This window comes from Mobula hypostoma, chromosome 6 (assembly GCF_963921235.1).
Source record: "Mobula hypostoma chromosome 6, sMobHyp1.1, whole genome shotgun sequence".
NCBI lineage: Eukaryota > Metazoa > Chordata > Chondrichthyes > Myliobatiformes > Myliobatidae > Mobula > Mobula hypostoma.
In genome coordinates, this window is record NC_086102.1 from 82,356,331 (window position 1) to 82,378,753 (window position 22,423).

General features: G+C 44.0%; 1 protein-coding gene across 3 annotated transcripts in view; it reads left to right on the plus strand.

Moving 5' to 3' along the window:
- LOC134348141 (E3 ubiquitin-protein ligase Midline-1) overlaps positions 1–22,423 on the plus strand; it is a 429,310-nt gene that overhangs the window by 284,005 nt on the left and 122,882 nt on the right. For all 3 annotated transcript variants that reach the window (XM_063051087.1, XM_063051086.1, XM_063051085.1), the window contains exon 2: positions 11,406–12,121. In XM_063051087.1, the coding sequence (XP_062907157.1) occupies positions 11,462–12,121 (660 nt within the window). In that variant the 5' untranslated portion in view covers positions 11,406–11,461. The remainder of the gene's footprint in view (positions 1–11,405; positions 12,122–22,423) is intronic.

Genomic DNA, 22,423 nt, shown 5'->3' on the forward strand with positions numbered 1-22,423 from the left:
TTGAGAGGGAAACTTTTTCAATTTCTCATACTACATCAACATACAAAAACTTCACAATACCATTCACCTCTAACCTGTCACACCCCAAGTCAAGCAAGTCCATTCAATGCTTGGAAAACACATTTTGCTCTCCTTGTAAGCCTACCGTCCTCCCCTCCGTGCAATACTCTACTCACCAATTATCAGTCCAACGTTCTCCCCTCCATGCAATATACCCCTCACCAATTACCAACGGCCTCCCCCATCTCGCATCAGAAACTGAGAATGGACTCAACCAAATAAACACGGTCCGACTGCGCACGGCCGTACTGGGCAGAGAGTCCTCCAACGAGATGGCTAAGGGGGCTGCTCGGGCACTGCCCACCACTGTGAGCACCAGTGTCATGTGAAGTTCAAAAACCAATGTTTATTTTTTTAAATCGCGAATCTCTTGCGGAACCCCTGTTGAGAAACAGTGCTCCAGTGTTTCATGATTCTCTGGGTAAAAACAAAAGGCTTTGTATTTCTATGGTTTACGTCTGTCGTGTAATGTTTTTGACATTCAGCATAGTCAGCTGTGAAAGTTCTAGCATAATTGTAAGGCTGCTTGTAAGGCTTTTATGGTCTTTGGATATCCTACTTCAGTGATTTTTTAAATCTAAATTCAGGGGTAAAACCACAACCCTGAACGTTAATTCTCATACTTAAGAAATTTACTTTTGTACGACAGAGCCTTGGTCTGTCACACAAGAAGTGGGTATGACCAGAATCCATTAGTCAGATCTGTGGAAAATTTATACATCTTTGAGTTATCTTTGAAGCACTTGTTACAATGACTGTCGCTATATCAAAAAGGCATGGTTGAATTTTGCCAAAAATATGAGCTTTGGCATATTGGAAAGGCCTGTATGCTCTTCATCAGAGGGAGCGTTTTGGATAGAATTATTGCCAAAATTCTCCTGTGCAGTTTCTATTACATTAACATTAGCCTTCCCCTTCTTTACATTTTATTTACTCTGAGGATGGAGTGGATATTTGGGATGCACCCTGTCCCTTTGTATATTTAGAGGATGAAGGAAGCGGCCAGCCTCGTGGCACGTGCTCAGTTGCGTACTCTTCTCCATAATATCACTGGGGCCTCTGAATGTTCCTCCATCCAGGAAGGAGTATCTTGGTCTAAGACTTTCTTCTGTAAAGAAAGGGGCTGGAGCAAAGCTCGTGGCCTACACCCGGTGTCTTGTGGGTGAATATCTCAGGCGGCCTTGTTTGGTTTATTGATTACGTCTTCCCCGCTGAGGGGCTGGTGTAGGAGAACGCTGTGAGTGTGATTGACCCGAAGAAGGAGTTTGACTTTGTTATTGACGCTACATGCCCTTTAGAAGGAAAAGGGAAAGTTACTGTGCTGGAACTTTGTTGCCCTTGTGTGGGAAGGCTAACCACCATGTGGGTACATAGGATCACGTCAACAACCTGAAATCGTTCATCTATTGTGTGTTCATGAAAGGTTATTCTACACATAATTAAGGGAATTAGGGGTAACGTGATAGAGTGAACTAGGTCCCAGTCTGCCTTTGCCATTTGTTCTCTGATTTTATAAACTGTTATTAAGCCCTGGCTTTCAACTACTTTACTCAATACACTACTAAGTCCTCCACTTTACCATTTATTTGTTTGTAAATCCATGCATGTATCTGATATGGATTTCCACACTCATGTGGAGGCTGTGCCAAAGCTATGGGAAGTAACATTAATAAGATTTGCTGAATATGTTGTGGTGTATGACTGGCCCAGAAGGCCTGTAAACTCCCCGTATTCTGAAGCAGCCGTTTCAGAATTCCATCAGCATCAGCTGGAGGTGTAGTGCATACTGCTTGCAAACTCTGAATAGTCAGAGGTCCAAAAACTTGATGGGAAGTTTGTACTGGAGAAGCTGCAGTGGCTCCTGGTACAGGAACCTGTGTTTGTATCCCTCTTTTTCTGGCAATTGTTAATCTTTTTAATAATTCTAGAGCAGGTTCCCAAGCCTCTATTCTCCAGGTTTCATTAGTACCTTTAGAGTTTACTGGTGTAGGTGCTACTTCATGTGTGCCTGCAAGAATACTCGATTTCCCATTGCATTGGGATTAAGATATGAATCACCAGGTTTTTTCACATAAGCATGTGGTCCCCACCTGGGTGTTTGGTTTCTGTCTAAAAGGGGCTCATTTGTTATCTCCAGGAACAAATTATTGTTACATTGTTGGGATCTGGTACAAATTGTGATGGTCTGAATCCAACAGGTCATACAGCGGGGTTTGGTCTGTCTAATCTGTGTCACACTCGATGTTCCATCCCTTCAAGATTCCAGTCTCTGACTTGAACAACAAAACATTTATCATGTTCAATTTGACAATTTGAGGAGCAGTCAGGGTATTATCCCATAGCTCTGATATACTGTAACACAATCATAATATCAACCAGTGTTTACCTGCACAATGGAGGAAACCAGGATGTCGACCATTTTATACGTAGTACTAGGTGGGGTGCCTTAGCACTTGTCAAGAGCTCCCCGAGTTGGGTGACTGCTAAATTATAACTCTTTCTAAAATACTCTTGGTATAACTTGACCAGGTTGGCCTTCAACTGTGATGGTACTGGGTTTGCTGACTGCAAACCTCCAAACTCAGCTGAAGACTTTAAGCCCTATCAGATATAAAAAGTGTTGAGTATTCTGACTAAAGGGAGATTATACCGTAATGACTCAATCTTCAAAGACTAGTTTACTTCCCTGTTTATTCTCCACCATGAGTTTAACTGCCAGTACCCATTATTCAAATAGTGCACTCCCTCTCCTTTCCAAGGAGAAGATACTTCCAGCTAACAAGATATTTACAGTGATACATGTTTAAGTCTACATATAATTAAACCTTATTTAAAACTCAGAGGATTTCTATCTTAAAGATTTCCCAATTACAAACCATTTCTAAATCAAACCATTTCCAAAGCACAAAGCATTTCTCAGACATAAAGGATTAAAGATTTCCAAGGCAGGTACAATTCCTATAAACTAAAAAGATATACCAAAGATGCAGACAAACTAGTTCATCAAAGAAACTGAAGCTTGAGGAATGGATATTTCCATATTTCTTGATGCTCCTTACCCCATTCCTAATATGCCTGAACTGCTCTCTATAATTCTGCTCTTTTCAACCACTTTGGTTACTTCACAAATGTGATATTTCCTTAGATATCCTTTTAACTCAAATGGTTTAATAGTACTTTTGGAGCCATGTATCTTAGCTAATGCTGATAATTAATGCTGTAAAGCTAACTTCTGAGTACATAAAACTCTTCCAAATATAAACTCGTCAGTTATTAATATACTAAATGATGTTATCCATCTTATTCTGCAAACTACCTGGAACTAAGCAACTTAAGGGTCAGCTTGTTGGTTTGAAACAATGAAACAACCCATTGTCTTATATGCTACTCTTGAGCGATAGTAAAACTGGTGCAGTGACTCTTTACAGGCAGAGTGGCTTCAATGTACAGAGCCTATTTGCAAAGTTGTTCTACAAAGAATGTTCATTTTTTAAACTTCTATTAGCTTTCAGTTACATTTTAAGAATTGAAGACTGACTTCTATTTACGACCAGAGGTTAAGCAAAGCAATATAGTTGAAAGTTTACTTACAACTGTTTATTACCTTACAAATGGCAGCTGCTATTCAGAAAGCAAACTTAGCTAAAAAAAACAAGCAAGAGGCCTCACACATAAAAGTTGCTGGTGAACGCAGCAGGCCAGGCAGCGTCTCTGGAAGAGGTACAGTCGACATTTCGGGCCAAGACCCTTCATCAGGACTAACTGAAAGAACAGCTAGTAAGAGATTTGAAAGTGGGAGTGGAAGGGGGAGATCCAAAGTGATAGGAGAAGACAGGAGGGGGAGGGATGGAGCCAAGAGCTGGACAGGTGATTGGCAAAAGGGATATGAGAGGATCATGGGACAGGAGGCGAAGGGAGAAAGAAAGGAGGAGGGGTGAATATATAAATAAAAATAACGGATGGGTACGAGAGGGAGGAGGGGCATTAATGGAAGTTAGAGAAGTCAATGTTCATGCCATCAGGTTGGAGGCTACCCAGACGGAATATAAGGTGTTGTTCCTCCAACCTGAGTGTGGCTTCACCTTTACAGTAGAGGAGGCCGTGGATAGACATATCAGAATGGGAATGGGTGTGGAATTAAAATGTGTGGCCACTGGGAGATCCTGCAAGAGGCCTAACGGCCTAGAAGTGAATATTTATCACATCAGCTCTCCAATTGCACTTTATATCACAATATTATTGCAAAATATCTTTAGAGCTATGTAGGTCAGTATTTCGCTGAGGTATGATGTGCTGGTGATGGGTGCTCTGACATCCTTCTATGATAGGGCAAAAATAACAGCAGGATGCGAACGAGAGTGGGAGAGATGGGAGTAGGGGTTGTGGCAGCACAATGACACAACTACAAAGCTGGCTGCCTCATACGTCCAGTGATCCGAATTTGATCGTGAGCTTTGGTGTTGTTTGTGACCACATGGGCTTCCCCAGTGCTCCCAGCACTCCCAGTGCTCTGGTTTCCATCTACATTCCAAAAATAGTTAATTGGGCAGCTGTAACTTGCTCTCGTCTGCAGTTTAATGGTGGGATCTGTGGGGAATTGATGAGATGTAGATTAAAAGGGGATCCGTGTAGGCTTTATGTAAATGAGATCTTGATGGCCAGTGTGGATTCGGAGGCTGAAGGCCAGTTCCCATGCAGCATGTCACTGTGACCGTGAAATGCGGCTCATCTGTCAGCTCATGGGGCTCTGAACACTCGCATGGAAGACTAACTTTCATTGTACTGGCTCTGTTCATCAGCTCTGGATCTCTCACAATGCTGACGATACAGGGGTGTACAAGAGTGAGATATGCCTGGCACTCAACGTCTGTAAAATGAAAGAGCTGATTGTGGACTTCAGGAAGGGTAAGACAAAGGAACACATATCAATCCTCATAGAGGGATCAGAAGTGGAGAGAGTGAGCAGTTTCAAGTTCCTGGGTGTCAAGATCTCTGAGGACCTAACCTGGTCCCAACATATCGATGCAGCTGTAAAGAAGGCAAGACAGCGACTATACTTCATTAGGAGTTTGAAAAGATTTGGCATGTCAACAAGAATGCTCAAAAACTTCTATAGAGGTACTGTGGAGAGCATTCTGACAGGCTGCATCACTGTCTGGTATGGGGGTGGGGGGGGCTACTGCACAGGATCGAAAGAAGCTGCAGAGTGTTGTAAATCTAGTCAGCTCCATCTTGGGTACCAGCCTACAAAGTACCCAGGGCATCTTCAAGGAGCGGTGTCTCAGAAAGGCAGTGTCCATTATTGAGAACCTCCATCACCCAGGGCATGCCCTTTTCTCATTGTTATCATCAGGTAGGAGGTACAGAAGCCTGAAGGCACACACTCAGCAATTTAGGAACAGCTTCTTCCCCTCTGCTATCCGATTCCTAAATGGACTTTGAACCCGTGAACACGACCTCACTTTTTTAATATATGCTATTTCTGTTTTTGAATGTTTGTTAATCTATTCAGTATTCTCTATTATGTATTGCATTGAACTGCTGCTGCTGCGTTAACAAATTTCATGACATATACCGGTGATAATAAACCTGATTCTGATTCACCTTGCTGTTGCTCAAACTGTGGTTCAGGGTCTTTGATATTAAGTTAAGAAGGAGGGCCAGGGCTAATGTTTCATGTTTTATTGGGAGATACCACCTGCAGTGCTGAAATCCATAACAAAAAATCTCAACCTTCTGTCACAGGGACAAGAGGACCATCACTGGCCATGGGCCAGGCTTAATGTATGGCACCTGTTTTGTGTGCTTCCATTTACTATCTGCTTCATTCCCTACCTCTTTCATAATTTCACTCTGCCTGCCTTGTAAGCATCTTTCCATTTCTCTGAGTTATCCCATAACATCTCCCTTATCTCGCAGTGATTTAGTCATAGTCATAGTCATACTTTATTGATCCCAAGGGAAATTGGTTTTCATTACAGTTGCACCAACCAAAAATAGAGTATAAATATAGCAATGTAAAACCATAAATAATTAAATAGTAATATGTAAATTATGCCAGGAAATAAGTCCAGGATCAGCCTATTGGCTCAAGGTGTCTGACCCTCCAAGGGAGGAGTTGTAAAGTTTGATGGCCACAGACAGGAATGACTTCCTATGACGTTCTGTGTTGCATCTCGGTGGAATGAGTCTCTGGCTGAATGTACTCCTGTGCCCACCCAGTACATTATGTAGTGGGTGGGAGACATTGTCCAAGATGGCATGCAACTTGGACAGCATCCTCTTTTCAGACACCACCGTCAGAGAGTCCAGTTCCATCCCCACAACATCACTGGCCTTATGAATGAGTTTGTTGATTCTGTTGGTGTCTACTACCCTCAGCCTGCTGCCCCAGCACACAACAGCAAACATGATCGCACTGGCCACCACAGACTCATAGAACATCCTCAGCATCAACCGACAGATGTTAAAGGACCTCAGACTCCTCAGGAAATAAGAGACTGCTCTGACCCTTCTTGTAGACAGTCTTAGTGTTCTTTGACCAGTCCAGTTTATTGTCATTTCGTATCCCCAGGTTTTTGTAATCCTCCACCATGTCCACACTGACCCCTTGGATGGAAACAGGGGTCACCGGTGCCTTAGCTCTCCTCAGGTCTACCACCAGCTCCTTAGTCTTTTTCACATTAAGCTGCAGATAATTCTGCTCACACCATGTGACAAAGTTTCCTACCATAGCCCTGTACTCAGCCTCATCTCCCTCGCTGACCACGGACCAGTACTTCTTCACACAGGTAACAGGGAACTTCATCAACTTGTTTACCACTGCTGTCTTCCTGTAACTAGGGGGCAAAGTAAAGGGGAATCTTGCCAGATGCATTTGCCTCCTCTGAATAAACAGATTATAGCATGTTTGGTTCTCTCATGAAGCATATTGCAGGTTGTTCTATTTCTTCTACCATTCATGAGATAACATGTGTATACCTTTTTTCAAAACTCTTAATTGTATGCATGTGTTCTTTTGTATTTGCAGTCGTGTGTGTGTGTGTGTGTGTGTGTTATGTCCTTGTTCTTCTTGTGTAATATTGCTCTGGTCTAACAAAATCTCCGCATTTGACACTTTTAGCCTCTTTGTTCCCTCCACTCCCTGCCTTAAGATTATTTCTCTTAGTTTGAAAAGCCTCATGCAGATCAGGCAGTCCGCTTTTAAACTGCTGAGATGATCTCTTAATTTATTTGAATTAGGAAATTCTAATGTCACATTGCAGGTTCTCCATCGGGGGCCTTTATTAAAAGCTGCTAATAGGTTAGGGCTTGCCAACCTTGGTTGTTCGCTTTCGCAGAGATTTGATCACATGATCCATTGCCTCCAGCTGCCCCTTTCTCTCATCACCAGCATCTTTTATAGTCAAATGCAAAATCTCTTCAAAGATAATTTACTTTGAGAGGATACCTCTTTGAATGCTTCTGTATTGCTGGTATTAAGGTCAAGGGAATTCATTATTACCTTTTGAAGTGTTGGGAAGCCTGTTAATGGTGGCTTCAGATACAACTCACTGGCTTGGTGGATGACTTTAGAATGCAGTACTGGGTGTAGTGTAACATTTTAAAATTCAATCGTTGTGCTCTCAGTTGCTTGTGAAAGTGTGAATATGCTATAACACATCTCCCTGGACAAGGGTCTACCAAATGCCTGCAATGTTTAACCCAGTCAATCATTCATTACTCTTTGTGAAAAGGGGTAGTTAATGGCTTGTGTCAGCTTTAATAAAGATCACAGCAAGCCGGCAGCATTGCTGTTGCCTGGAACATAACGGATTTGTGCAGGGGTAATTTGCCGTGTCTTGGCCCCTTATTTAAACTGATGTTGTATGTAGACATACAACACATCGAACAACAGGAGAATGGGTCAGAAAATTCTCCCACAAGAAACCAACTAATGACTGACTGTAGGTCCATATGTAAATCATTTTATTGTCTTGAGAAATTGGCATTTTTTTTACATATATGAAAAATATTTCTTCTCATCGAGATATCAATGGGATTTTGTTTTGGGCAGAAGGCATTTCAGTTCAAACAACAATTCATATTTATACAGCATCTTTAGTATCCCATGAACTTTGTAGGACCTTAGTCGAACAAGCAAAGCCTCATGAATGTTTGAGGGGAAAGAAATGATGGAAACTTTGGTTAAGGAGGTTGACTTTTATGGAGTAGAGAGATGGCAGCTGAAAACATAGCTGTCATTGGTGTACAGGAGGTAGAATGAGGCCTGAGTTGGAAGGATGCTGGGATACATTTTAGGAAGAATGCTGAGCTTTCTGAGGACTAGAGGGCAGGGTGCTGAGATGAGGTTAACAAGCACGGAGGTGTTAAGTAATTAGTAATGAGGATTGGTTTATTTTTGTTGTGTGTACCAATGTACAGTGACAAACTTTGTTTTGCATGACATCATTTCACAACAGAGAGATAAGTAATAACAGCATATAGTGTTACAGTTACAGAGACAGTGCAATGCAGAAAGACAAGGCAGATGATGAGTTAGATTGTGAGGTCAAAAGTTCATATCTGTCACACGAGCTCTGTTCAAAGGCCTTCTAATCGTTGATAGAGGCTCTCCTTGAGCCTGCTGGTTCGTGTTTTCAAGCTTTTGTACCTTCTGTTGGATGAAATATCAGAGTTTGGATAAATCACGTTCAAATCCTCATGTTTTTATTTCACTGTGGAGAGTAAGTCAGCCATCCATAATTAATCTGACATATTCACAGACTTTTGAAATGTGAAGACTTTGCTTGTAGTCAAAATGCATTAACTATCAGGAATCCTTTCCCTAAAAGGCAGTGGATGGTGCAGGTCAGTTGGTGGTCCTGGGTTTGACAGTTCTCTGTGGGGCAGGGACATTATGGACATCGAGCAAAGCCAACTAAAGGGGATGGGGGTGGAGGTCAGCCATGATTGAAAGGAGCAAGTGAGAACACAAGGAAACCGCTGCAGGAGTTGGCAACTCGGCCCCTCTAGCCTGTCCTGCCCGTCAGCATGATCACAGCTGTTGTACCCTGAGCCTCTACTCCTTATCTGAGATGGATCCCTACAGCCTTTCATCTTTAAATCTTTCAAAGAGTGATCTACCCCCACTTTTATTCAGAGTGCCACTTACAGGTGAGGGTTGATTATGAATGCAAGTTATTGTCAGAGGTCAGCCTTATAGGCATCCGTTAGCCTCATGAGACCATGGATTTGCGCCTTGGAAGGTCTACCAGGGTGCAGGCCTGGTCAAGGTTGTATGGAACACCAGCAGTTGCCCATGCTGCAAGTCTCCCCTCTCCACGCCACTGATGTTGTCCAAGGGAAGGGCATTAGGACCCATTCTGCTTGGCACCAGTGTCGTCGCAGAGCAACACACATCAAAGTTGCTGGTGAATGCAGCAGGCCAGGCAGCATCTCTAGGAAGAGGTGCAGTCGGCATTTCAGGCCGAGACCCTTCGTCAGGACTAACTGAAGGAAGAGTGAGTAAGAGATTTGAAAGTTGGAGGGGGAGGGGCCCCTCAGCTGTGATCATGCTGCCTGGCCTGCTGTGTTCACCAGCAACTTTGTTGTGTGTTGCTTGAATTTCCAGCATCTGCAGAATTCCTGTTGTTTGTTGTTGCAGAGCAATGTGTGGTTAAGTGCCTTGCTCAAGGATACAACACGCTGCCTCAGCCAAGGCTCAAACTAGCGACCTTCAGATCGCTAGATGAACGCCTTAACCACTTGGCCACGCACCTTATCTCCAGAGAAATCCTGCTTCAGCCATAATGGAGCCAGGGAGGGTTTCCCTCCTGGGCACATGGGAACACTGGAGGTGTTGCAAGTTTGCCAAACGTTGCAGGTGGACCTCCTTTAAGTTGTGAGCAACATCACAGGATAGTTTGGACAGCTGTTATTGGGGTTGCTGTAAAGACTGGTAGCCGACATCATAAGTAGTTGCTGCCAGCATTGACTGTTCAACTCTTGGAAATGAAGGAGGGGTTTATGGCAGCTCATCACAGATTAATCAGTTCTTTAAAGACATGAAGAGATATAGAACAGAAACAGACACTGTGCCCCACTGACCATCAATTACCATTTACACTAATCCTACAGTAATCCAATTTTTTTTAATCACTTGAGGTGTTAGGAAGTTTGTGAATGTAACCCCAGTCCCTATACAGAGATTGAGCACAAAGACTGGACCAATATTCCAGTGCAGTGTGCATGCTTCAGGGTCAGAGCCACTCTCTGTCAGGGATTAAACAGTCTCCAGTTTAGTATCTCAAGGAGTTTTACAGGACTTCAGTTGGATTAACCACTGATTAAACTGGACTCTATCTAAAACTCACCTTTGTTGTTAGTTTCACCGTAACTCCTGGATGACCAAGAGATTTTGACTGAATGGCAGCACTGACTGAGGATTTGCTACTGTGCAGATAATGTCCACAAGCTGAAGGGTCAATATAACTAAAAATTCTGACTAGCAGTTGTCACTCACAGTTGTCCTGTCGTTCACAGTCTCTGCCACCTCCCTCCCTCATCCCTGACCCCACGCTGATTTTAATGAATGCTGTGACCCTTTAAACCCATGAGTTGCTTTCATACCTTCATATTAGTGTTGACTGCGTTCATTGGAATAATAGATGCTTGTCAAGTACTGTTTTGAAAAGTTGGTTTGCCTTCAAGTTGTCATGTTTCCCCTCAATAAACTCCTGCCAACTGTGTTTGCAGAATTAAAGCTAATCACTTGTAATTAATGAAGCTCACAGCCAGCTGGGACGGACACGAATGAATTTGATTTTTTTTCAGGCAGCCATCTCCTGCTCGCTAACAAACCTATAAGAACGCCCCAGGGGCAGGGCAGCGTTTGCTGTTGGGGAAGGTCAAGAGGAATGGCGAGGGGACAGGGAGCGGTGAGCATCTGGTGGGACAGGGGTGAGGGGCTGTGGTGGTAGTGTAGGGGATCTGCCCTGCCTGCGCCCCCCTCCTCCCTCCCGCAGTACCGTGCGGAGGAGATGGGCAGCTTCCACCTCGCTGGGCTGTCTGCTCGCGGTATGGTACTAACCCCGACAGGAACGCGAAGCAAGGGCTGCCAGGCGGCCGACTCTTCGGCGATGCCAGCGCCGCGCCGGACTCCGAGATCGCAGCCGCACAGGGAGGCTCCATTCTGTGAGCGCGGGTGCTTGCCTGGTATCTGTAGCCAAGTCTGAACAGTGGGCAGGAGATGACTGGGAGTGACAGGTCACTGCTCCAGCGTAAGTCAACAACCTCCCTCAACTGAGCCCCTCCTCCCCCCCCCCCCACGTGCCATCTAATCGAATCCTGTGTTGTCTTTTCAGATAGCTCGCCAGCCTCCCTGGATTTTGCTGACGACACCGGATTGCTTTGCCTGAAGATGGAAACACTGGAGTCGGAACTAACCTGCCCTATCTGTTTGGAGCTCTTCGACGATCCGCTGCTTTTGCCCTGTGCCCACAGCCTCTGCTTCAGCTGCGCCCACCGCATCCTGGTTTCTCACTGCGCGTCTAACGAAAGTGTGGAATCCATCGCCGCCTTCCAGTGCCCGACCTGCCGCTATGTCATCGCCCTCAACCACCGCGGCTTAGAGGGTCTGAAGCGAAACGTCACTCTGCAGAACATCATCGACCGCTTCCAGAAGGCCTCGGTGAGCAGGCCCAACTCACCGGGCGAGAGCCGCCGGGAGCAGGCCCTTGACGGCAGCACCATGACGACGGCCGAGTGCGTCCCCTGCCAGTTCTGCGAGCAGGACCCACCGCGGGCAGCGGTAAAGACCTGCGTGACCTGCGAGGTCTCCTACTGCGATGGCTGTCTGAAGGCCACCCACCCCAGCAAGAAGCCCTTCACCGGGCACCGCCTCATTGAGCCCGTCCCAGACTCCCACCTCCGCGGCCTCATGTGCCTGGAGCACGAGAGCGAGAAGGTCAACATGTACTGCGTGACAGACGAGCAGCTGATCTGTGCCCTCTGCAAGCTGGTGGGGCGCCATCGAGACCACCAAGTGGCAGCACTGGCTGACCGGTTCGACAAGATTAAGGTACGTCATGCGTGACTTTCCCACTGGGTCTCTCGGGAGAAGTAGCATTTTTACGAGCTGGAATGTGTCAAACGTCATCCTAATCTGTATGAGACACTGTGGTGCATTAGAGGCGCTCTATCAATGCAATCTGATGTTGTTGTGCAGCCAAATCCCTGCGGAGGCAGCAAGCTTTACACTAGCATAGGTTTGACGTGTAGCATGCAGCTCTGACTAATGGAAAGATGTTTCCTTCAGTAATCAAAGACCTGCAGCAAAAACCACGAGTGAGGCAGACTTAAAGGTGGCTTAGTTGATAATATTTGGTCCATTTTATTCCACCCTTTCGCAGCACATTAACACTGGATTAGAGCCAGTAAAGCATTGTGATAATTGAGACACGGATATTCTTTGTTTGCAAGTAGTGGGATCGACAAAAAAAAAATCCCCCTTAACCCTGTGTATTATTTTAAAATCAGTGATATTGCCATAAACCTGCCTTACAAAAAAGACAGGATTTAGCAGTTAATTGACTGACTCGTTATGCACATATTCCAGTTCAGAACATTTACTTTTGTACTGCGTGACTCACTGGCCAATCAGTCCTGGTGTTCTCTGTCCTTCCACCTTGCAAGGGCTGGGTACCACCTTCCTGACTATGATTGGACTTGGTTTATTATTGTCACAGGTACTGAGATACAGTGAAAAGCTTGTCATGTGTACTGTGCACACAGAGCAATTCATTACGCCTGGATGTTCTACAAGGTAAAGCCATAAAAGGTGAAGAATAAAATGTAGCAGACATGCAAAGTAGGTCAAACATAAGGTGCAAGCTCATAACGAGGTCGATTGTGAGGTCAAGTATCCATAGGGAACCATTTGATTATCTTCTGACAACAGGGTAGAAGCTGTCCTTGAGTAGGGTTGCCAAATTTCTCACTCCCAAATAAGGGACAAAAGTAGCAGTCAAATATGGGACACTTGTGTTTACCCCAGGAAAGATTACTATGACCATGAAGCCTTGCACGGGCACCTGTGTGCGCATGTGTGACGTGCACATGCGTGTATGTGCCAATTTTTTTCTACAAATTGGTTTTGGCTTAATCTTCCCAATTCTATTAAGTGAAACTACACTATTTCTACTGTATATAGGCTGTGTATTTATCATATCATTCCTGCTTTTACTATATGTTAGTGTTATTTTAGGTTTTATGTGTTATTTGGTATGATTTGGTAGGTTATTTTCTGGGTCTGGGAACACTAAAAAATTTTTCCCATATAAGTTAATGGTAATTGCTTCTTCACTTTATGCCATTTCCGCTTACAAACAGTTTCATAGGAACGCTCTACCTTAGCGAGGGAAATATGGGACAAGGGCAGTCCCGTTTGGGACAAACCAATTTAGCCTAATATACGGGATGTCCTGGCAAATATGGGACAGTTGGCAACCCTATCCTAGAGTGTGATGGTACATGCTTTCAGGCTTTTTATATCTTTTGCAGGAGTGCAGAGGTGAAAAGAGATTGTCTGGGAAGGGAGGGCCTTTGATTTTGAGGACTGAGGCTCTGAGAAGTATAAACAGAGATAATAGACCAGGGGCTGTTTTCCGTGATGTGCTCATCTGAGTCCACAACTCTGCATGTTCTTGGAGTCACCGGCAGAGGAGCTGCCGTACCACGCCATCATGCATCCAGATAGGATGCTTTCCTTGGTGTATCAATAACAATTGGTTATGGTCAACAGGGATACACTGCATTTCTTTAGCCTCCTGAGGAAGAAGAGGCATTGCGGAGCTTACTTGACCATGATGTTGTAATTCCTTGTGTCCTGGCCCACAAGGAGTGTTCCCCCGCTGTTGATTAATGCATTTGCTGGGTGAGGGTGTCACCAACAGGGCCATCATTTATTGCCCAGTCCGTAATGCATGGGATTGCTGATTGTAGTCTCCACGGGTGGGTGGGTAGAGAGATTGACCCCACTTATTCACGTCATGCATTGAATCACCCACTGATGAGTTGTCCCCATGTTAATGTTCCACACGGGCTTCCTCTCATCCGTCTTGTCAAGGTTCCACTCATCTTTGTCTGGAATTCCGTAGAAATACGTCATTTTCTTTAGTGTGGAATCTTTGCAGAAAGGTGCGTGGCACACCCTGTCCGCTCTGCTACCTACCCAGACAGACTAACAATGAACCAGCGCATTCTCGAATTCCCTTTTGGTCTTTCATGCATTACAAGAAGCTCTGGGTCACACTGCAGGAAGTAGTAAACCACTTCCAGGATGGCATCCTTCCACCAACGCAAACGCACGGAGACTCGGCCCCAGCTGATGGTTGAGGAGTATTTATCTCAACCTCATGGATGTGGAAACATGTTGCTGGTCTTGGTAATGGCCTATAGATGGACTCATCCCTTGGCTACTCTTGGACTCAGTGGCTGGCTTGTTGATGAAGCTCAGCAACTGGCTGTTGGGGTGTTCTGGCGTCTTGTGATTGGCCAACTATTGGCAGCCTTACATCCAGATCTTGCGATTAGCCACTGTTTTGGGCCTTCTGGTTTAATTATGTCTTTGGGATTTTTTTAGTCTGTGTGTTGTGATTCAGGAAACTCGCTAAAGAACAAGGGCTGGATAAGGGGGTGGGTGTGTGGAAGGGATGTTTAAAATGAGTGATGGAGATTGAGTAATGCAAGCTTCAGATCATGTGTTACTGAGCCAAGACATATTATTATCAGACCTCCTGTAAAATATTCAACAAGAATTGGCAACCTACCCTTCATCTCGCTGTTATCACAACTTTAGGCTCCCTAGTGCCTCGTATGTTTATCCATTTTTCCTTTCTCATTAATTCAGTTTCGCCTCACTGCTCTCTGTGGTAATAGATGCTACGTTCTCTGGGGGATGAGGTCTCTCCCACGTTCCCCTGTGTTACAACCTATACTTTGTCCTGTATACTTTGTGTTGGGCATGTGGCCAAGTGGTTAAGGCATTCGTCTAGTTACCTCAAGGTTGCTAGTTCGAGCCTCAGCTGTGGCAGTGTGTTTGTGCCCTTGAGCAAGGCACTTAACCACACATTTCTCTAGTCTGTGCGAGGAGTGGCGCCCCACACAGACTTCCATTCTGTGCCTTGTAAGGCATGAGAGTGCCCGACACAGGCCTCTCATGGTCTGAGTCGACTTTCCCTCCCCCTTGTCCTGTAATCCCTGAGCCTTGTGACTGAGTCTAGCAGGAAGCTCGGCAGGGAGAAGTAAACCAATCTGCAGCCACCCATTCTACTTCCCAGTCTTGCTTTTGGGGAGCTGCATCGGCATCACTCTACAGGAGTTTTTTATGGTACACTGCTTCAGCCAGCAGGATGCCCATAGATATGATCAATGCCACATAGGAATGTGAACAGAAGTGGAAGCTGGTCACGAAGCCCCTTGTGCCTGCTGCACCCCTCAATAAGAGTATAGCTGACCTTTTACCTCAGCTCCATTTTCCTGCACAGACCCAAATATCCTGAGATTTTCTTAATATTAATAAAAAGAAAGGTAACCCTTTCTCCATGCACGCTCTTCCTTCGTGGTTGCTTCTCTTGCTCGGGGCTGGGGTCGTCATGGCAAGAGGATGATAGTGAAGCAGCTACCCACCTGATTCGCCTTTTCCAGCTGCACCCAGCCAGGCTTGAGTACAGAGCCCGACTCTTTAATAACCCGTGAAGTAGTATAGCAAATTGGGCCAAACTGCTCCAAAGAAAATCCCTTGCTGATAGCAAGGGCTCTGGAGGCAGGCTCATCATCTCATGAACATCCAAGATTGGTCAACGATTGCCAGACTTACACATATCCTGATAATGAATAGCGTATCCAAATCTAGCCCTGTGCCGAGTTGGTTCACTTCTGTGTCCTTCTTTCCCAACCTCTTTTTCCTGATTTCATCTTTCTTTCCATACTTTCGCTCTTCCACTGCTTTTCTCACTTAATTTTTCCACGATTATGCTTACTGCTCTCTGCTTCACACTTGTGCTCTTCCCCTCTGTTACCTTGTGTTGTAGCTTTGCTATTAAGTTTACTGCATTAGTAACCAGAGACCTGAGTTGTTACTTGGGAGTCATGAGACAAACCCCAACATCACAACTAGGGAATTTAAACTCACATTTAATAAATCAGTGATTATTAAGTGGATTTCAGTCACAGTGGCCAAGAATCATTGTGGCTAAAATCCTTCTGGTTCAATAGGTCTGGCCTATATGTGATTCTAGTCCCAATGTTGCTCCATAAGGAGCCCAATGGGCAGTGACTGATAAGAGAATAAATGGTGATCTGCCGGTGGCACTCACATCCCATAGGTAAATGGAAGATGAATTTGCTCCTGTAAAACATATTTTAGCAACAAAATCAAAACTTAAAAACCTGTGGGGCATATATAAAGGAGAATAAGTTGCAGAGTGGGAATGGGACAAGCAAAATAGCTCCCCTAGCGGCAAGGCATGTACCTTGTGGACCGATTGGCTTTCTTTGGTGTCATTATGTCTTTCTCTTACTCTGACCCCCTCCATTATTCTTTCCCACATCTTCTAAGGTTATTCTTCTCTCTCGCCCTCAAATCTTTTGGCAATTATTTTGCTTCTCCCTATTTTCACAATCACCGTCACATTTCTGTGTTTGCCATCTTCCTTCAGTTTCTTTCAAATGATGGCTTTGTTTAGAAAAAGCAAATGCTGGAGATAGTCAGTCTGTCCTGAAGTATCTGTGGGGGAAAAAGCTGTCAAAATTACACATGTAGGATGTACGTATTTAAGGCCATTCGCAAGTGCAGAAGCACACGGCAATGAAACAGAGTGCCAGAAGAACCTCAACAGGTCAGGTCCATAGATGCTGCCTGTCCTGCTGAGTTCCTCCAGCATTTTGTGTGTGCTGCTAGAAAAGTTTCACTCAGGTTTTAGAGCGAACCACAGCACAGAGACAGCCCTTACCAAGATTGTAAGTGACCAGAGGTGCAGCACTGATGCCAAAAAGGTTTGTCTACCTCTTCTCGATCTGGGTTCTACCTTTGATATAGTTGACCGCAACATTCTCCTAGATCGCTTCGAGAGCTGGGTTGGCCTCTCTGGTAGTGTCCTTAATTGGTTTCACTCATGTGTCTTAGTGGGAAAAAAATTCTCTGTCTTAGACACTGATTTTCTAAGACATATGATGCACATTTTGGTGTTGCTCAGGGAAGCTGTCTTGGCCTCCTGCTCTTCTCGTTATGGATGCACCTCATAGGACACATCATTAAAAGTATAAACTCAATTTCCCCAGTTAGCAGATGACACACAATTGTATATCTCAGTTGAGCCTGATGATGATAACACCCTACCTTCTCTGACTTATGATATGGCTGCAATAAACAAATGGATGAGCAACGATTTCCTAAAACTAAATAAAGATAAAACTGAAACACTTCTGGTTGATCCCAAAGCTGAAAGAGATAAATTCTTTGATAAATTTGGGAACTTGACTCCCCTTGTAAAAGCAGAAGTAATAAACCTGTCTGTTGCTCTTGATTCAGATTTGAATTTAAATCCCACATCCACATAGGGGAGAACCAGTGGATGTGGTATATTTGGATTTTCAAAAGGCTTTTGACAAGGTCCCACACAGGAGATTAGTGTGCAAACTTAAAGCACACGGTATTGGGGGTAAGGTATTGGTGTGGGTGGAGAATTGGTTAGCAGACAGGAAGCAAAGAGTGGGAATAAACGGGACCTTTTCAGAATGGCAGGCGGTGACTAGTGGGGTACCGCAAGGCTCAGTGCTGGGACCCCAGTTGTTTACAATATATATTAATGACTTGGATGAGGGAATTAAATGCAGCATCTCCAAGTTTGCGGATGACACGAAGCTGGGTGGCAGTGTTAGCAGTGAGGAGGATGCCAAGAGGATGCAGGGTGACTTGGATAGGTTGGGTGAGTGGGCAAACTCATGGCAGATGCAATTTAATGTGGATAAATGTGAAGTTATCCACTTTGGTGGCAAAAATAGGAAAACAGATTATTATCTGAATGGTGGCCGATTAGGAAAAGGGGAGGTGCAACGAGACCTGGGTGTCATTATACACCAGTCATTGAAAGTGGGCATGCAGGTACAGCAGGCGGTGAAAAAGGCGAACGGTATGCTGGCATTTATAGCGAGAGGATTCGAGTACAGGAGCAGGGAGGTACTACTGCAGTTGTACAAGGCCTTGGTGAGACCACACCTGGAGTATTGTGTGCAGTTTTGGTCCCCTAATCTGAGGAAAGACATCTTTGCCATAGAGGGAGTACAAAGAAGGTTCACCAGATTGATTCCTGGGATGGCAGGTCTTTCATATGAAGAAAGACTGGATGAACTGGGCTTGTACTCGTTGGAATTTAGAAGATTGAGGGGGGATCTGATTGAAACGTATAAGATCCTAAAGGGATTGGACAGGCTAGATGCGGGAAGATTGTTCCCGATGTTGGGGAGGTCCAGAACGAGGGGTCACAGTTTGAGGATAGAGGGGAAGCCCTTTAGGACCGAGATTAGGAAAAACTTCTTCACACAGAGAGTGGTGAATCTGTGGAATTCTCTGCCACAGCAAACTGTTGAGGCCAGTTCATTAGCTATGTTTAAAAGGAAGTTAGATATGGCCCTTGTGGCTACAGGGGTCAGGGGGTATGGAGGGAAGGCTGGGTTCTGAGTTGGATGATCAGCCATGATCATAATAAATGGCGGTGCAGGCTCGAAGGGCCGAATGGCCTACTCCTGCACCTATTTTCTATGTTTCTATGTTTCTATACAGGAAGTGACCAGAACAGCATTTCTACGCTTAAGAAACGTTGCAAAGTTATGTCCATTTCTGTGACGTAATTATGCTGAAAAGCTAATTTATTCTTTTGTACCAAATAGATTAGTTTATTGTAATGCACTTTTTATTGGCCTTCCAGAGTAATCTATTGACAAACTTCAGCTAATTCCGAACTAGACTTTTAACTAAAACCAAGATGAGTGAGCATATCACTCCTGTCCTAACTACTCTGCATTGACTTCCCAAATCTTTTAGAATTGATTTTAAAGTTGTCTTACTTATTTTTAAGTTCTCAATGGCCTGGAACTGGAGTACGTCACGGAATCATTTTCATTCAATCATCCTGCTCTTAGAGCTTCTGCTGGTCTCTTAAATTTAAACAATCTCCCTCAAAAGATAATTGGCAGGTCAGCTTTTTTGAACTACACTCCTAAACAATGGAACTCAATACCTAAACCATAAGGGATGCAGACTCAGTTGCACTTTGAAACACCAGCTCAAAACCTATTCATTTAACCTTCCTTGGAATTAATTTTTTTGCTAGTTTTAACTAAAATCTTTTTGTCTTTTATTTTTATGTTTGCACTTTATCCCATTATAAAGTACTTTGAACAACAATGTTTCTATAAAAAGTGCTCTTTAAATAAGTTGGTATTATTATGATTTACTATTTCTCAGCTCAAGCTGGTAAATCCTGAGGTATGGGTATAGCCAAGCACACTCATTTCTCAATTGCTAGGAACTTTTGGATTATTCTAGTGGTGTTTAGTATTGTGGCTTTCTGAAGACTTACATAGATATTATTTACAGACATTTACAGATGTTACTGTGTAGCCCTAATTGCTTAATGCCAATGTGTAGTGCCTTTGGGATGATACCAATTGTAGATATTACTATCGGGATAACGTCTACCCTGTTCATGTTCCAAAGTCTTTCAATTTCCTCTTTTAATTCAGCATATTTCTGGTGTTTTTCACTAATCGATTTCAGTATGTTACAGGTATGTGTGTTTGGAATGGCTATATCTATTAAGTAAATTGCTCTTGCTTGTTAATTCTGTATTATTATATCGATACTGTTATTATAGATTGTCCTATCTGTAATAATGGATCCGTCGTAATATAATTTGTGGGTTTCTGATTCTAAAACTGGATCAGGCTTCGATTTATGGTTTATTTTGAGCTTGTATTTTAAAGCAAGATTTTGGTAGGTGATCTTTGCCACTTGAATGTGCCTGTGTAAGTAATCAGACTGAGTTAAACTGCTGCAGGCTGCAGGATCCTGTAATGCGTTGGATGCTTAGTATCATTGATCTGCTATTCGTTGTGGAATTACTTACATGAGGGATATTGTGCTATAAGCTGTTGATGAAGTTTGTCTCTGTATGCTGTCATGTCAATCTCAATGTCTGTTACTCCACAGTGTATGCACATTATGAATGTGTTTACTTTTAATGACCATTTCATGCATGTCTTTCTTCTCTTAACTGCTTGAGTGGGTCTCGGGTGTAAATGGACTGCTCCACCTGAGAAACTCCAGTGGCCTGTGGTGTAGGTGGAATACTTTGAATGTTGCTGCTGTTGTTATTATTATTCGGTGATGGGATACAGCACGGGTGTAAGCCAGGAAGCACAGCAGCCACCATACACACTGCAGGGTCCCACAGACAAGAACAATACAACAAGTAAAGTTATCTCTTTCTGTTGGGTGAGGAACTAATAGAACAGGAGACCTCCCCAGATGCTGATCACATATTGCTGCAGCAGCTTGTACTTCCACTTGGGAGTAAAGACAAGTTCCTATTTGAAGGAAAATGCCCATAAGAGTTCACCCCGCCTCAGTATTGGTCAGAACTGTTGGCTTCAATTGTGTGGCCAGCTCCGTGGAGCAAACTTCAACCTACAGTGTATTGCTCTGGCTCACATGCTACTCTTGGGGAAATGGCTGATCCCTTCATTGCCAAAGTGCCACTTTACATTATATTTAATTTTTTCAGCTTGATGAACATAATTTGGAATTTTAAAAAATCATTGATAATTGTGCTCAGCAAGTAACAGTGTGTGTGCCAGTGACAGACGCACTACTGCAGCAGATAAGTTTGAATAGATTGCCCACGATAGAAAGCACTAAAAGCTTTTTAAGAAGCTGAGGTATATTTTTATATAAAGTGTATAAACCTTTACGTGGTAATCCATTATTGAAGTATTTTCAGTTCTGACTAACAGCACTGATGAAAAATTCAGTAACTCTGGAGTCTGACCATAGCTCATCCTTTTTGCAAGAAAGGAGAGAGCCCATTTTCTCCACAGCACCAGACTTTGACTGGGTGGAAACTTTTGAGTGAAGGGCTTAAGGTTTGGATGCCTCTGCTTACAGGACATGGAAACTGAAGCACTTGTGAACTCTGGGTGAGATCTGGAGGATGTGTGTCCAGTGGTTGCAAATGTCAGATCCTCCATCTCGTTCAGTACATATGTTGCATGGATTTTGGACAAAGCACCTGACATGGGTGGCTAAGGTCCAAGAGCACAAGAAAACAAGAGCTGGAGTTGGACAACGGCTTCCTCAAACCAGTCCCACCATTCAGTAGACCATGGCTGGTCTCAATGCTTATCTGTGAAGTTCCCCATAGCACTCAATTTTTCAACTTTGAAATATTTATTTACCTCCATCTTGAATAGAGCTAACACTCTAGCCCTCAACATCCTCAGGGGTAGAGAATTTCTGAGATATACTGTCCTCTGAGAGAAGGCATTTTTATGCACCTCTGTATTAAATGAGCAGCCTTTATTTTATAACCATATTCGTGATGCTCTGGTTAGTAAAAAAAAGGTTAATATCTCTCTCTAGGATCTTGTACGTTCGAGTAAGGTCAGCCATCAATTCTTATAAAATCCAAGTAATACAGACCCATACTTGCAGGGATACTCACAACATGGCCTGTAATCAGCCTGCTGCCTTTCCATTGCGGTCCCGTATTGGACCGCAAAGCACTCCAACGTGTGGTGAAAACTGCCCAGCGGATTATCAGCACCCAATTGCCCACCATTGAAAACATCTACCATAAATGCTGCCTGGGCAGGGCGAAAAGCATTATCAGGGATGCATCTCACCCTAACCATGGACTTTTTACTCTCCTCCCATCCGGTAGGCGCTACAGGAGCCTCCACTCCCGCACCAGCAGGCACAGGACGAGCTTCTTCCCTGAGGCTGTGACCCTGCTGAACCTCACATCACAGCGTTAAGCAGTATTGCACCCATATTGTACTGTCTCAGTACTTTTATATTTGTGTGCTGTAGCACTTACTTTTTATTCGCAGTTATTTTGTAAATAACACTATTCTTTGCATTTCTGGTCAGATGCTAACTGCATTTCATTGGCTTTGTATCTGTACTCGGCACAATGACAATAAAGTTGAATCTAATCTAATTCCTCACTCTGTTTTCCCAGGAAAATAGAGGAATATGGCCACATCAATGGTCCACAACCACAGTAACATCTTACTGGCTGATACTTAGAAAGAACAGACTGTT